Source organism: Acanthochromis polyacanthus, chromosome 19 (assembly GCF_021347895.1).
Source record: "Acanthochromis polyacanthus isolate Apoly-LR-REF ecotype Palm Island chromosome 19, KAUST_Apoly_ChrSc, whole genome shotgun sequence".
Taxonomy (NCBI): Eukaryota; Metazoa; Chordata; class Actinopteri; family Pomacentridae; genus Acanthochromis; species Acanthochromis polyacanthus.
In genome coordinates this window covers 24,333,182-24,348,519 of record NC_067131.1, presented here as the reverse complement: position 1 = coordinate 24,348,519, position 15,338 = coordinate 24,333,182, and the positions used below count along the sequence as shown (strand labels likewise).

The 15,338-nt window shown below is 41.6% G+C and overlaps 1 protein-coding gene across 4 annotated transcripts in view; it reads left to right on the top strand.

The window, feature by feature from the left end:
- mprip (myosin phosphatase Rho interacting protein) overlaps window positions 1-13,587 on the top strand; it is a 52,896-nt gene extending 39,309 nt beyond the window's left edge. For 3 of the 4 annotated variants that reach the window (XM_051939116.1, XM_051939118.1, XM_051939119.1), the window contains 8 exons: window positions 5,683-5,830; window positions 5,973-6,090; window positions 9,839-9,998; window positions 10,119-10,232; window positions 10,431-10,517; window positions 10,655-10,817; window positions 10,920-11,005; window positions 12,608-13,587. In XM_051939116.1, coding sequence (XP_051795076.1) covers window positions 5,683-5,830; window positions 5,973-6,090; window positions 9,839-9,998; window positions 10,119-10,232; window positions 10,431-10,517; window positions 10,655-10,817; window positions 10,920-11,005; window positions 12,608-12,679 — 948 coding nt within the window. In that variant the 3' untranslated portion in view covers window positions 12,680-13,587. Of the gene's footprint in view, window positions 1-5,682; window positions 5,831-5,972; window positions 6,091-9,838; window positions 9,999-10,118; window positions 10,233-10,430; window positions 10,518-10,654; window positions 10,818-10,919; window positions 11,006-11,358; window positions 11,434-12,607 lie in introns of all 4 variants that reach the window. The other variant, XM_051939117.1, reaches the window with a different exon arrangement.
- Window positions 13,588-15,338: the final 1,751 nt, after the last annotated feature.

Here is a 15,338-nt window from a genome sequence, read left to right as displayed (position 1 = left end):
GCAACAAATGGCGTTTATTTTAGCCTATATGGTGAATTTTACATAGTTGATAGAGAAAACTGCTGCTTGAGAGGAAAATCAAGTGGGCAGTAAAGTAGGCGTTTGTTTTCCTCTTCTCAGTGTTAAACCAATCAGCAATGAGCACCGCACAGTAGTTTTTCTGAAGTTTTCACCCTGGAGAGAATACTTGTTTGTCCAGCAAAAAAGAAAATTAAGTTCTTCAATGCTGGTTGTTGAGTTTGGCAGAACTAAAGTTCATCCGTCCATTCTCTATACACCGCTTTATCCTCACTAGGGTCGCGGGGGTGGGGGGATTTGAACAAGGGATCTTCTTGCTGCAAGGCGAAAGTTCAAACCACGACACCACTGTGCAGCCCAGAACTAAAGTTCAGGTCACCTTAAAACTGCCTGCAAGATCCTGCAGTGGAACTTATAGCCATAGATAGTTTTCTTTGAAAGCTAAATGCTTTCCTAAATTAGCCTTGCACTGCAATTTTTAACCGTCTTTGCTTAAAAACTTTTGTGGAACACTGTTGTCAGCAGGGATTTATACACATATGGTGCTCTTGTGAGCATTTGAAGCAGCAGGATAGTGCATGTGAGACTGAGTCAGAGTAGTGCAGCTGTTGTAGTGCAGCAGATAACTGCAAAATACTTCAGTTTGTGATGCAAGCATGAAATTTGGCACAAATACTCTTTAAGGTCCACTTTTTGTAAAAAAAAAAAAAAAAAAAAAAAAGGCGTTAGCCATGCAAAATACCATTTTTACTTTGTGCCATGTGCACCGTAAATTCGTCTTCTGCAGCAAAATATTTGAAACAAAATGCAACATTAAGGGTAAAAACCAATGATTCTAGTGTCTAACATTGTAGCCTGATTATTTTTGTTATGTAGCATCACACAGCATAGTGGTAACAGAGATAGCGTCCAAAATGTCTGCCACGAAACCAAAAAATGCTCATACTTCAGGAAATAATAGACATAGAATAGTGATTTTTGATCTATCACTAGGTTTTTGGGATCAATTAATTAGATGGACACCATTCTAGATTCCTAGTTATCATGTGTATTGCTGAAACAAAGATGCAGTCCAATATGGCTGTTACAATAGCCATAAACCATTGTTCACGAACTAGCAATTAGAACTAAATTAGGGTTTGCATGATTTGCTATCTTGATATGGTTTTCACCAATTTGTGACAATATAGTCTGCACTGTGTTTGTACCGGCTCATGAAAATAAAGTGCATGGCGCGACTGTTCTGGCCCATGACAGAACGTGACAAAAGCCTATAAACACATGCGCATGGTCAGTTGGCCTACGGTAGGGTTGCTGTGGTAATGGCAACGTTGAAAAGTCAGAATTTGTTTCAGGTCTTAATTCGCGTATGCCACAAACATCACACGACTCTGCGTAATCTTGATTGGATTTCTATGTGTCCCTGCCATGTTCAGCACACACTGGGACTTGACTCCTGCCATGCAGAGCCCTCACAGGGTACACAACCAGTACCGCTGGTACAGACCACAAGACATACAGGGTGGTACAGAACATGGATAGGAATGATCTGTGCTAAATTTCATACTTACGACATAAGATATTCTGATGAACATAACGGAAGTAGCTTCAGCACAGTTCTAAAGACATTGAGATTTATAGATTTCATGGCAGCCATCTTGGACGCCATCTTTGCTTTGATCATTTGATTAGGTACTCTAGCCCAGAAAACCTTTCTTTTAGATACTTTAGTCCATAAAACCTAGATATACATGCAAAATATAATCTTTCATTCAAATACTTGGCTTGAAAATTGAACTTTTCAATCAAGATGGCAACCATTTTTCAAGATGGTCACCATCTTGGAATTTTGCGTGGCTAATGCCTTTTTTTTTTTTTTTTTTTTTTTACAAGAAATGGACCTCAAAGAGTATTTGTGCCAAATCACAAACCGAAGTATAATGGGGTATTTTGCAGTTATCTGCTGCACTATTTATGGTGATGAAGCAACTTATCAGTGCAGCCGTGTTAATGTGTTTTTACTTGTTTTTGAGCAACCGAGAATTTTGTTGGCACAGAGGAGGACGGGGATGATCAGACTCGTTTTTCAATTTTTAGCTTTTCACAGGTTTTGCTTAAGATGAAAAGACTTAACTCTGGGGCTTCACTGCTTGCGCATCATATGCAGACTACTCAAGATGGAGCAACTGCAGCAACACTATACTGCACATCGCTACAAATGTGAAAACAGACCAGTCTTCAATTTGTGTTTTTTGTGCAAAGTGAAAGCTACAGTGCATCCGGAAAGTATTCACAGCGCGTTACCTTTTCCACATTTTGTTATGTTACAGTCTTATACCAAATCGGATTCAATTCATTTTTTCCCTTAAAATTCTACACACAACACCCCATAATGACAACATGAAAAAAGTTTTTTTGAGATTCTTGAAAATTTATTAAAAATAAAAACTAAGAGACCACATGTACATAAGTATTCACAGCCTTTGCTTAATACTTTGTTGATGCACCTTTGGCAGCAATTACAGCCTCAAGTCTTTTTGAATATGATGCCACAAGCTTGGCACACCTATCTTTGGGCAGTTTTGCCCATTCCTCTTTGCAACACCTCTCAAGCTCCATCAAGTTGGATGGGGAGCGCCGGTGCACAGCCATTTTCAGATCTCTCCAGAGATGCTCAATTGGATTCAAGTCCGGGCTCTGGCTGGGCCACTCAAGGACATTCACAGAGTTGTCCTGAAGCCACTTCTTTGCTATCTTGGCTGTGTGCTTAGGGTCGTTGTCCTGCTGAAAGATGAACCGCCGCCCCAGTTTGAGGTCAAGAGCGCTCTGGAGCAGGTTTTCATCCAGGATGTCTCTGTACATTGCTGCATTCATCTTCCCCTCTATCTTGACTAGTTTCCCAGTTCCTGCTGCTGAAAAACATCCCCACAGCATGATGCTACCGCCACCATGCTTCACTGTAGGGATGGTATTGGCCTGGTGATGAGCAGTGCCTGGTTTCCTCCAAACAAAACGCCTAGCATTCACACCAAAGAGTTCAATCTTTGTCTCATCAGACCAGAGAATTTTTTTGCTGATGGTCTGAGAGTCCTTCAAGTGCCTTTTGGCAAACTCCAGGCGGGCTGCCATGTGCCTTTTACTAAGAAGTGGCTTCCGTCTGGCCACTCTACCAAACAGGCCTGATTTGTGGATTGCTGCAGAGATGGTTGTCCTTCTGGAAGGTTCTCCTCTCTCCACAGAGGAACGCTGGAGCTCTGACAAAGTGACCATGGGGTTCTTAGTCACCTCTCTGACTAAGGCCCTTCTCCCCCGATTGCTCAGTTTAGATGGCCGGCCGGCTCTAGGAAGAGTCCTGGTGGTTCCAAATGTCTTCCATTTACGGATGATGGAGGCCACCGTGCTCATTGGGACCTTCAAAGCAGCAGAAATTTTTCTGTACCCTTCCCCAGACTTGTGCCTCGTCACAATCCTGTTTCGGAGGTCTACAGACAATCCCTTTGACTTCATGCTTGGTTTATGCTCTGACATGCACTGCCAACTGTGGAACCTTATATAGACAGGTGTGTGCCTTTCCAAATCATGTCCAATCAACTGAATTTGCCACAGGTGGACTCCAATTAAGCAGTAGAAGCGTCTCAAGGATGATCAGTGGAAACAGGATGCACATGAGCTCAATTTAGAGCTTCATGGCAAAGGCTGTGAATACTTATGTACATGTAATTTCTTTGTTTTTTATTTTTAATAAATTTGCAAGACTCTCAAAACTTTTTTCATGTTGTCATTATGGGGTGTTGTGTGTAGAATTTTAAGGGAAAAAATGAATTGAATCCGATTTGGTATAAGACTGTAACATAACAAAATGTGGAAAAGGTAACGCGCTGTGAATACTTTCCGGATGCACTGTACATGATGCAGCACATTGGCTTCTTGAATGCTTTACATACTTACATGTTCAATGAAGCCATGGCATTATTCTGTAAAAAGATATTGTTTCATTACATTCTTCATAGGCCACAAGAACGCATAAGGTTAGAAGAAACTACAGATTGAAGGGTATCTATTTGACATTTTTTAATCATCGAAACAAAGCTGTGAAAATCAGAGTGAGAGAGATTCGGTAGGAAAGTTGACACATTGCTTTGCTTCCATCCATCCATTCTCTGTACACCGCTTTATCCTCACAAGGGTCGCGGGGTGCTGGAGCCTATCCCAGCTGACTCGGGCGAAGGCAGGGGACACCCTGGACAGGTCGCCAGTCTGTCACAGGGCTACATATACAGACAAACAATCACACTCACATTCACACCTACGGATAATTTAGAGTAATCAATTAACCTTAACATATTTTTGGACTGTGGGAGGAAGCCGGAGTGCCCGGAGAAAACCCCCGCATGCACAGGGAGAACATGCAAACTCCCATGCAGAAAGATCCCAGGCCCAGGCCGGAATTTGAACCGGGGATCCTCTTGCTGTAAGGCGAAAGTGCTACCCACAATTCCACTGTGCAGCCCACATTGCTTTGCTTGAATTGTATAATTTAAAAAGTCTTTAAAATGTGGACTGGGTAATTATTAAGAAGGCTAATTGTCAGTTGTCAGGTTTGGGATGAATAATGTTACCATTGTGACTCAAAAATCAGTTTTGCTTGTGTTGGATGCTCTGATAGTCAACTTTATCTTAGCCAAAGTAGTGACTCCATGCCCCTGCCATGACCTAGAATATATTTACACACAAGATACATAGCTTGACGTGCTTCTAAATAAAGCTGCTGCTTGGTCTGATGTCAGAGCAGGAAGTTTACATTTGTTCTGTGTTGATGTGAGGTGGGGAGGGGAGGGGGCTTTCAGCCTCTCAGTTTGGTCTGAGCTCTCAGGGAGGGGTTGATCCCTGTTAAAACACACTGGACCTCCATTTCCCTTGTGTGGCTGTAGTTAGACTAGGGCAGTAGGAGGGGAGGCAGGCAGCAGTCAACTGAGTACTCAGATTAGTGGCAATGAATAGAGGACGGAAGTAGGGCTGGGTTTTGGGTCGGAAAGGCCATTGAAACTCCTTCTTGTGGAAACTTACACTGGAGTTAATACAGCAAAACAAGGATTATTCTTTTCTCTCTTTTGTCCAAACTATCCAGATGTGCTTGTTTGGCAAACTGACCTCCACAATGGCCAATCCTGAAGATACATTCACCTGCAGTGTCTCAGACGACCAGTTATTTGTTATTGTTGTAGTCCATAAGCTTAACCAGACATTCCATCAAAGATTTGGCCTGTAGGCAGATTAGGATTCGTACATTAGCTGCAAACTAAGTGCTGTTTGGAATAAGAATTTTCTGAGCACCATCGGCAGCCTAAATGTTGTGCTGTGACAGGAAGCAGCAGCTATTCTTTCTTACACCCGCCTCTCTCATTGTCTGTGCATTTCTTCAGTGTATTGTGTATCCCGTCGTTCCTCTTAACCCTTTTTGTACTCACACAGGCTCAACTTGCTCATGGCTTACAGGCTCTAGCTTGCAAGTTATTTGCTGGAAATAAATGGATGATGTGCACTGGTTATATAAGAGCCAAGAGGTTTTGCTCCTGATTAAGTTACATGATCAGGAGAACCTTTTGGTCCATGTCCAGCCGAGACATAAACTCACAGTTGCATCATGCTCATTCTTTGTCATAGGCCACCTGTGAGAGGGGCTTTGCCGCCATGGAGGAGTCTCATCAGAAGGTGATAGATGAGCTGCAGAGGAAACACCAGAGAGAGCTAGAGAACCTACAGGAGGAGAAGGACAGGCTGCTGGCAGAGGAGACAGCGGCCACCATCGCTGGTAAATACTCAGTACAAATTTGTCATTTTCACAAAACTGCTTGATTTACCTTCATATTTTGGCCATCTCAGTCTGGTGATAGTACAATTTCAGTAGACAAATGTACAAGTTGGTAATAAATCCTTTGTATCTGGTCTATCAGCAATCGAAGCAATGAAAAACGCCCACCGGACAGAGCTGGAGAAAGAGCTAGATAAGGCTCGCAAAGCCAACAACAATGCAGAGAACGCAGATATGGAGGAGATCCGCAGACAGCATGAGTAAGTTTTCGTACCTGCCACATTACCACTGTTTTAAGACTATGATCATGCTAATCAAGGACTTCCATTCATTATTTATTGGCCAATTTTGATGCGACTCATTGAGCCTGCAGCAAGGTTTTTGCTTTGGTTCCAGTTGTTTCCAAGGAATTGAAACAAATGCTGTTTAACTGTTTGGATACATAAAATGCCTACAAAAAGTATTCACCCCCCCTTGGATGTGTCACCCCTTTGTTACTTTTATACATGACATCATGGTCAATATAATTTGGCTTTTTGACAAGAATTTGCAAAAAAAACACAATTCAATTCAATTCAATTTTATTTATATAGCGTCAATTACAGTCAACTCGTCTCAAGACGCTTTACAGAACCCAAATGCCTGACCCCCAGAGCAAGCCCAAAGGCGACAGTGGCAAGGAAAAACACCCTTTTAACAGGGAAGAAACCTCGAGCAGAACCCGGCTCTATATAGGGGGGACCCATCTGCCTGCTGGCCGGGCGGGTTGAGAAGGACAGAAGAGGGCAAGGGGGAGGGATGGGAGAAGAGGGAGGGGTGGGAAAGCAAGGAAAACACAACACACATTTGGATACATGCATGACAGGATATGTGACACAGACAAAGTATAAGCTAACATTGAAAACTGACTCATAATTTACTCTTATGATGTATGGCTCTGACATTAAACATACTCCATATATAGCTAGCAGTAAAATTCAAACAGTATGTAAGTTAGCATAACAGTATAGTGAAGGCAATGCAGAGTTGACTGGTGGAAAAAGGGAGTTGGAAGCAGAGGGCTGGAGGAAGGTCAGCAACAGCATCCCACAGTGGACATGGTGGAGACTGGACCAGCTGGTGGAACATCAACCGCAGATCTGAAGCATCCAGCTCTGGGACCAGGGACACTCGGAGAAATAGCACAGGGGGAAACAGAGTGAATGTACTGCAATAACGGTATGCATATTAAATGTAAAGGTAGATAGAGAAGGGCTCAGTGCGTCAAGAAAAGTCCCCCAGCAGCCTATAGGCCTATAGCAGCATGACTAGAGGCAGAACGAAGGGACGTCCAAGAAGGAGTCAGCTGTGCAAATGAAGACACAAGCCGAACCTCTGTGGGTCACCCAGTCAGCCCCAACTATAAGATTTGTCAAAAAGGAACGTTTTAAGCCTGGTCTTAAAAATAGAGAGGGTGTCTGCCTCCCGAACCCAAACTGGGAGCAGGTTCCACAGGAGAGGCGCCTGATAACTGAAGGCTCTGCCTCCCATTCCACAACAACTCTGTAATATCAAAGTGAAAACAGATTTTTACAAAATCATGTCAATTAATTAAAAATATATAAGGTAAAGTCAAAGGTTGCATAAATATTCACCGCCTTTAAAGTGACTGAACTAATTCAACAGAGGTCCATCTAGTTGATGCAAGCAGTGTCACAGTTAATGAAATGGAGATCACCTGAGTGCCGTTAATGTGGTTCAGTTGAGTGTAGTATAAAAACACCCATATGCTGCAAGTCCAGCCTCTGGTTCATCAGTGTTCCTGCTACAATTGCAACATTATGACGGAAAAACAGTACCGAACTTTCCAGACTGTAAGTCGCTACTTTTTTCTCACACTTTGAACCCTGCAGATTATACAATGATGCAGCTACAATGATGCAGCTACTCTATAGATTTTTACGGGCGAGCTTCATGCTGTCAGAACATTTAGCCTCATAACAGGTCACATGGACCAATGAAACTGTTCAAATTAAATCAAACACTCGCACTAAATTCTTCAAATCAGTCATTTTGCGCTTCATGCACACACCCTCATCATGGAAAACACACGAAAAAATGGATATGATGCAGCTTTTAAGTTAAAGGCAATCGATTTCGCTGTTGAATCAAATAGAGCTGCTCCACGAAAGCTTGGCATCAATGAATCCATGGTGAGACATTGGAGTCAGCAGCGTGAACTGACTCAATGTTTTTTACTGCCGTGTTACAGGCAGTGTTCGGAAAAAAAACTTTATTTAATTAAAAGTTTTTTTTAAATATTTCTGTCTAAATATCTCATGTTACAACGTGGACACCTGCAGTTTACAGTCAGGAGCGGATTATATATGTACAAAACCTTTTGCTTTTTAATTTTAATGGGTGCGGCTTATATTCAAGTGCGCTCAATAGTCCGGAAATGACGGTAACTCAGAGAAAAGATCATTGAAAAGTATGTCAGGTGATGGCTACAAAAAGATTTCCAACTCACTAGATATCCCACAAAGTTCAGCTAAATCCATAATTAAGAAATGGAAGGAGTATGGCACTTGTTTAAATCTGCCTAGAGCTGGCCATCCTCACAAACTGAATGACCGGGCAAGAAGAAGACTGGTGAGGGAGGCCACCAAGACACCTACGATCACTCTGAAGAAGTTAAAAGCTTCAGTGGCTCAGATGGAAGAGACTGTACATACAACAATTGTTGATTGGGGTCTTCACAAGTCAAAGCTGTATGGAAAAGTGGCAAAGAAAAAGCCAGTGTTAAAAATAACTCAGATGAAATCTCGCCTGGAATCCCAAAGGCATGTGGGAGACTCCGAGGTCAGTTGGAAGAAGGTTCTTTGGTCTGATGAGACAAAAATTGACCTTTTTGGCCATCAGACTAGATGTTATGTTTGGCGAACACCAAACACTGCACATCTCCACCGTGAAGCATGGTGGTGGCAACATCATGATGTGGGGATGGGGTGCACATTTATAGGCATTGTATGTTGGATGTAAATGTGCTTTGGAGTGTTTTACGGAGTGCAAAACGGATGAAGCTGCACTAAATACATACGTACTACTCCTGGTGTACTCCTTATTGCCAACACATCAAAATATCAATCCAGAAGTATGTTTGCAGTGAATTAGAAACAGTGTCCCAGTCCACAGAGAGCACTAAGGGATCCCTACTTGCTATTCTGCTGTAATGTAAAAACTGTTATCAGCTTTTCTGAAGCCACTCCTTGGCTTCCATCTGTCAGCTTGTCCTGTCAAAATGCTGCCCTGTAGGGGTTTTTTAAGACAAGCCTCATTCATTACAGAAGGTTTCATTTCAACTGATAAAGTGCTGAATATCAGACTGTGCAGGTGTCACTCAGGACTTGCTGTGGCCTGCATGGAGGTGCTGTGTGTTCACTGCTCACCTGCCTGTTTTCAACACGCTCTAACACTTCACGTGGTGACATGTGTGGAAGTGCAGGTGTTGACAGTAAATCAGATTGTATGGTTGTAGGGTCAAAGGTTTCTTGACTCTTTTTGCACTTTGTTCTAGGATTAAAAGGATTTTTTTAATGAAAATGTCTTGAGGTAATACACTAACACAGGGGTGTCAAACTCAGTTCCTGGAGGGCCACTATCCTGCATGTTTTAGATGTTTCCCTCTTCCAACACTTCCAGCTTATCATCAAGCTCAGCAGAAGCCTGATAACGAGCCTGATCATTTGAATCAGGTGTGTTGGAAGAGGGAAACAGCTAAAACATGCAGGATAGTGGCCCTCCAGGAACGGATCTTGACACCCCTGCACTAACAGTTCACTCTAAAGACAGTATAACAGTGCTGAACCACAGTTTGATACAAAAATACATAAATCGCTTTATAACAAACTGCTCTCAGCACAGATCTGTCATTACTATAAATATTGACCATTTAACCAAACCACTGCTTTCAGGATTTTACTGCTGCTGTTAGTTTATCTCTCAGCGTGGTATTGCGTTGTGTTTCAGGGAGGAGCTGTGTTCCTTCCAGCGGGAGATTGAGGTGTTGTCGGAGCAGTATTCCCAGAAGTGCCTGGAAAACGCCCACCTGGCCCAGGCGCTTGAGGCTGAGAGGCAGGCCCTCCGGCAGTGTCAGAGGGAAAACCAGGAGCTAAACGCACACAACCAGGTGCATACACAAACACTGGCAAACCCACCTCCACTGTGTACAAATATTTGCTGAGGGACTGTTGTGTTAAACAGTCATTAGCTGCCGTTCTGCTGAGCTTCTCCTCTGGGATGTTTTTAGGAGCTGAACAACCGTCTGGCAGCAGAGATCACCAAGATGCGCTCGATGACGTCTGAGGACGGAGTGGGAGACACAAACACCACAATACAGGGAAAAGAGCTCTATGAGTTAGAAGTAAGGTTCTAGAAAAGCAGTGAAGTAGTGTGGATACAATTCTGCATGTAATGCATATGAAAATTGCACTGTGCTGATTAGGTTTTACATACCGGCTGATTATCTTCAACAAATGTTCCATCCCAGAAAGTAGCTTCCCTCTTGTTTGTAACCTCAGCTTTTCATCTACTTTTTCCTCATTCTTTTCTTATTTTCCAGGTAATGCTGAGGGTAAAGGAGTCAGAGGTCCAGTACCTAAAGCAGGAAATCAACTCCCTCAAAGACGAACTCCAAGCCGCCCAAAGAGTACATTTTTTAATCGTATTTATTCCTGTTAGAACAGCATGCCTCCTGGAAGTAGTTTGAGCAGGAGATATTCAGAAGCTCAGAGGCACATATGGATGGTTGTCCTGTGTCTGAACTGCTAAACAATGTGTTTTCAGGACAAGAAATATGCAACAGATAAGTATAAGGACATCTACACGGAGCTGAGCATCGTCAAAGCCAAAGCAGAGCGAGATCTGGGCCGACTCAGAGATCAGCTGCAGCTGGCTCACGAGGCGCTCGGGGAGCCGTCGCTGGAGGAAGTAGAACGGGGGGGATATGGTATGAAACTATACTCTAAACACACTGTGGTAACTAAATTCACTACATGTGAGTGCTAGACTCACTTTTTCCTGGATTTTAATGGACTTGTTTCCCTCATAGATATCATGAAGTCCAAAAGCAACCCTGACATCCTCAAGATGGCAGCTGCTGCTGCCAAACGCTCAGAGCGCACCATGAGGTCCAAGGTGAGTTTCACACGAGAGAGCCCTTTAAGAATGAAATCAGTCGTCCATTTCACTATGATTTTAATTCAGGATTGTCATTGTCATTACTGTCACTGCTGAAGCCCCAGCAGATTGAGGACTGACAGCAGTCCACTAGTTCTCTCCCACCACGCAAAACCTGAGAAGCCAATGACTTGCTGCCATCTACAGGTCACCTGCAAAGTTGCATGCAGCACTGCTTGCCCACTGGCTGCATTTCACAGTTGTTCATGTTGTGACTCCATCAGAACTGCAGGCATAGGATTGTGTTACAAATGAAAGACCACAGTAGTCTAACACACTTTTGCTGGTGTGTTTCCCCCTTCTGTCCTCAGTCTGTGAGTCGTGACATGCCCTGGGACAGTTAGGGCTGCTGAGGACGTGTAAGCCTCCTTCCCCTTCTCCTTTAGGTAAACCAAAGCAGACGCACCCATGGGTGGGTTAAGCGCACCCTCTTGTCCTCCACTTCTAAAGCCAGTTAAGAGATTTGAGTCACTGCTGCACATTAGTATGCACCAATATCTCATTCCACGGATGCATGGTGGTGAAGAGCAAATGTCTGGCAGAGTGACAGCGTGTCTGACATTTTCAGTGATTACTGATCTGTGGGTCTTGTCACTTTAGCAGCCATATACAGTGTTTTATTAACAGCTTCTTACAGACAGTGAAGCCTTAAAACCATTAAAAAGCAAATATACAACTGAATTTTCAATGAATTAGTTGTGTTCTGTCATACAAAGACAGAGCAGTAAGTACTATGAAGTTTAGAACAACGGGTTTCAAGGCTCTTATCCAAACTGTGTAACAAATAAATAAGATGTAAAACTTTGTTTTTGCTACCAGTCTTATAAATTATTCATGTATTAGAATGTGTGATTTAATGTATTGAACTTCATTCTTACTTTGGCTTCACGTTATTTTAAATGTCCTATGTAAATAACCGTAACTTGTCCTAATCTTAGCTAGGTAGCATCATTAGTGTTAGCTTGGAGTCTAATTCAATAATAATTCCAAGAATATGCATTATGTTGTGTACCATATGTAATACATTTATGTATGTATTATAGTTTTATTGCAGTTCAGCTTAGCTGGAGTTAGGCAACTAAATGAAAGACTAGCACTTTGTGTGTTCAAATTTAAAATATGTTAGCCATGTTTGCGTGCAAAATGATAACTAAAAATTATGGTTAATAAAAAGTAGAAACTGAATTAATAGGCTAAGATTTTTTTTAATAAGAACTGCAAGCCTGAAAACTCAAGGGAATAAATCAGAAAGTATGAAATACATTAAGTTTAAATTGAAAATTTAAAAAAATACACTTAACTAACACTGTTTATTGGTTTAATGTAACTCTTATTTTTGTTGCGGTTTGTGACTTTTGGGGCTTCGTAGCACACATGGTATCCAAAAGTTTGCTTGTGGTGTGTGGACTCTCCATTTTAGAGATATAATCACTGGGTGACAACAGATTTAAACTGACGAGGGATTCACTGCCTGCTCAGAAACTGCACATCTGGCCAAACAAAGTTCTGTTTATCCTGTTTATCATTAACATCTGCCTTCTCATTTCTTCGTTCCTCCAGAGTCTGAAGGAAGGGCTGACGGCGGAGCAGAGACTCCACCTCTTTGAAAATAAAGACACTAAGGAGTTCTGACAGTGACGCGTAATGTCTACCTACCTTGCTGCATGTTTAGAAGCCCACTATATTTTAGCTCTGTAATTACTTATTTAGTAACACTACACACTGGTCACCAAACACAGATCATATGTTATTAAAAAACATGGTATGAAGTTTGAATTTCATGTCTAGAGTTTGCATTCCATGCACTTCAGTTAACTGTGACATTTTTTGTATTGTTGATTTTTTTTCTGCCATGTCTTACTGTAAATACTATTTTTAAATGAGCATCTGTCATACATACACTAAAACTATGACCGTGTAAGCTACTGTTTTAACTCTAGACTGTTGCTAGCCAAAGCATAAATGTGATGTTCAGTGGCTAAACACACTACATATTGGTGAATAATACCTGCATAACAAAACCATAGGAACTAGTCTGGCGGTCAATCTGCACGTTAACGCTCCTCCACTCCATTGTCATTCCAGCACTGATGGAAGTGTTACTCGGTAAACAAGCTATGGAACAAAATGCTCGTCTGCAGTAGAAAACAAGTCCTTGCCCATGTTGCTTCATCGCTTCACTTCCAAATTAACATCAAAGATGTTCTCTGCAGTCCTTGGAAAAAAAATCTAAGACCGGTGGAAGGTGACAGCTGAATGCATAGGGCTGGATTCACTGACTATAATTTAAATATATATATATATATATGAAAATTTATATAGAGTTTTTTTTCCTACTGCAATCATTGGTCCAGCTGTTTAGGAGTTGTTGGAGTTGGTTTATGTTTGTAGTCTTGTTCAGTGGCAGTCCCTTTGTATTTATTTAAATGGTTGGGATTTTTCTTTCGCATTCCCATTCCTCTGTACTCTTATTGTAAATATAAAGCAAATATACACCAACTGACTACAGGTTTATTAGCAATAAATATTTTTGCACCCTTTCCAGCGTCTATTTTGACTTTTCTGATCTTGCTGCTTGCTGCTTTTTTCATACTGCATTTCAACTCAAGTTATACTTACTAAGGAGCTTTCAACTATCTCCTTGACTTCCTCAGCATGTGGAGTTTGAAATTCTTATTTCATCTGTATTGTTGGCAAGCACTGAATGTTAATAAGTTTTAATGATATACCAGACTTGAAGATGTAAATTGCTGGATATTTGCAAGGAATCAGAATTTAAAGATACATTTTTATTTCTTTTTTTAATAAGTTTTTCCTCTGCTTTTCCAGCTGGTTACACAACTTCCAGCCATTTGTAAGGGCCCAGACCTCCAGGTTGCAGTTCCAATGTAGTGTTTATTATTTTGGAAAGTATTTGGATCTCTTTGCTTTTTGTCCATTTGGAAAGTAATTTTAAAGAAGTCAAATTTGCATTTATCCATTGGTAATCATCAATAGCCCAAATGTAGGAGTAAAAATCATGTTTTTAAGAATAGCAAAAACTGCATCTAAAGGACTAAAAGAATTCTCTGATAGGACAAAAATCTAACTACAGTATTTTGACAGAACTTGAAGCACTACATGATACAGTGACTTCCCTACAGTGAAGCATGGTGGAGGTATCATACTATGGGTGTGTTTCTGTGCAGTAGGGACAAGGTGACTGGTCAGACCTGAGGAAGGCATGAATGCAGGCAGCACTTCATCTTCCAGTGGGAGCTGCAATGATTACTCAAAAATGTAGCTGCCAAATATGAAAGTAAATCAATGATTTTGATTATTGAGCAGGTGATAAGAATCTTAAAGAAAATTAGTAAATTATCCGATCCCATTTTTTTCATTTAAAAAAAAAAAATGGTTTCTTTTGTTTGCTGTGATAGTAAACTGAATCTGGTCAGAAATTTTAGAAAGTAAAGAACTGATCAGTTAATCCAGAAAATAAGCAACAGATTAATCATCAATGAGAATAATTATGTACAGTGGGTACGGAAAGTATTCAGACCCCTTGAAATTTTTCACTCTCTGTGTCATTGTAGCCATTTACCAAAATCAAAAAAGTTCATTTTATTTCTCATTAATGTACATTCAACACCCCATCTTGACAGAAAAAACAGAAATGTAGGATTTTTTTTGCAAATTTATTAAAAAAGAAAAACTGAAATATCACATGGTCATAAGTATTCAGACCCTGTGCTCAGTATTGAGTAGAAGCACCCTTTTCAGCTAGTACAGCCATGAGTCTTCTTGGGAATGACGTAACAAGTTTTTCACACCTGGATTTGGGGATTCTCTGCCATTCTTCCTTGTAGATCCTCTCCAGTTCTGTCAGGTTGGATGGTGAACGTTGGTGGACAGCCATTTTGAGGTCTCTCCAGAGATGCTCAATTGGGTTGAGGTCAGGGCTCTGGCTAGGCCAGTCAAGAACGGTCACAGAGTTGTTCTGAAGCCACTCCTTTGTTATTTTAGCTGTGTGCTTAGGGTCATTGTCCTGTTGAAAGGTGAACCTTCGGCCCAGTCTGATGTCCTGAACACTCTGGAAGAGGTTTTCCTCCAGGATATCTCTGTACTTGGCCGCATTCATCCTTCCTCCAATTGCAACCAGTCGTCCTGTCCCTTCAGCTGAAAACACCCCCACAAGATGATGCTCCCACCACCATGTTTCGCTGTAGGGATTGTATTGGGCAGGTGATGAGCAGTGCCTGGTTTTCTCCACACATACCGCTTAGAATTAACACCAAAAAGTTCAATCTTG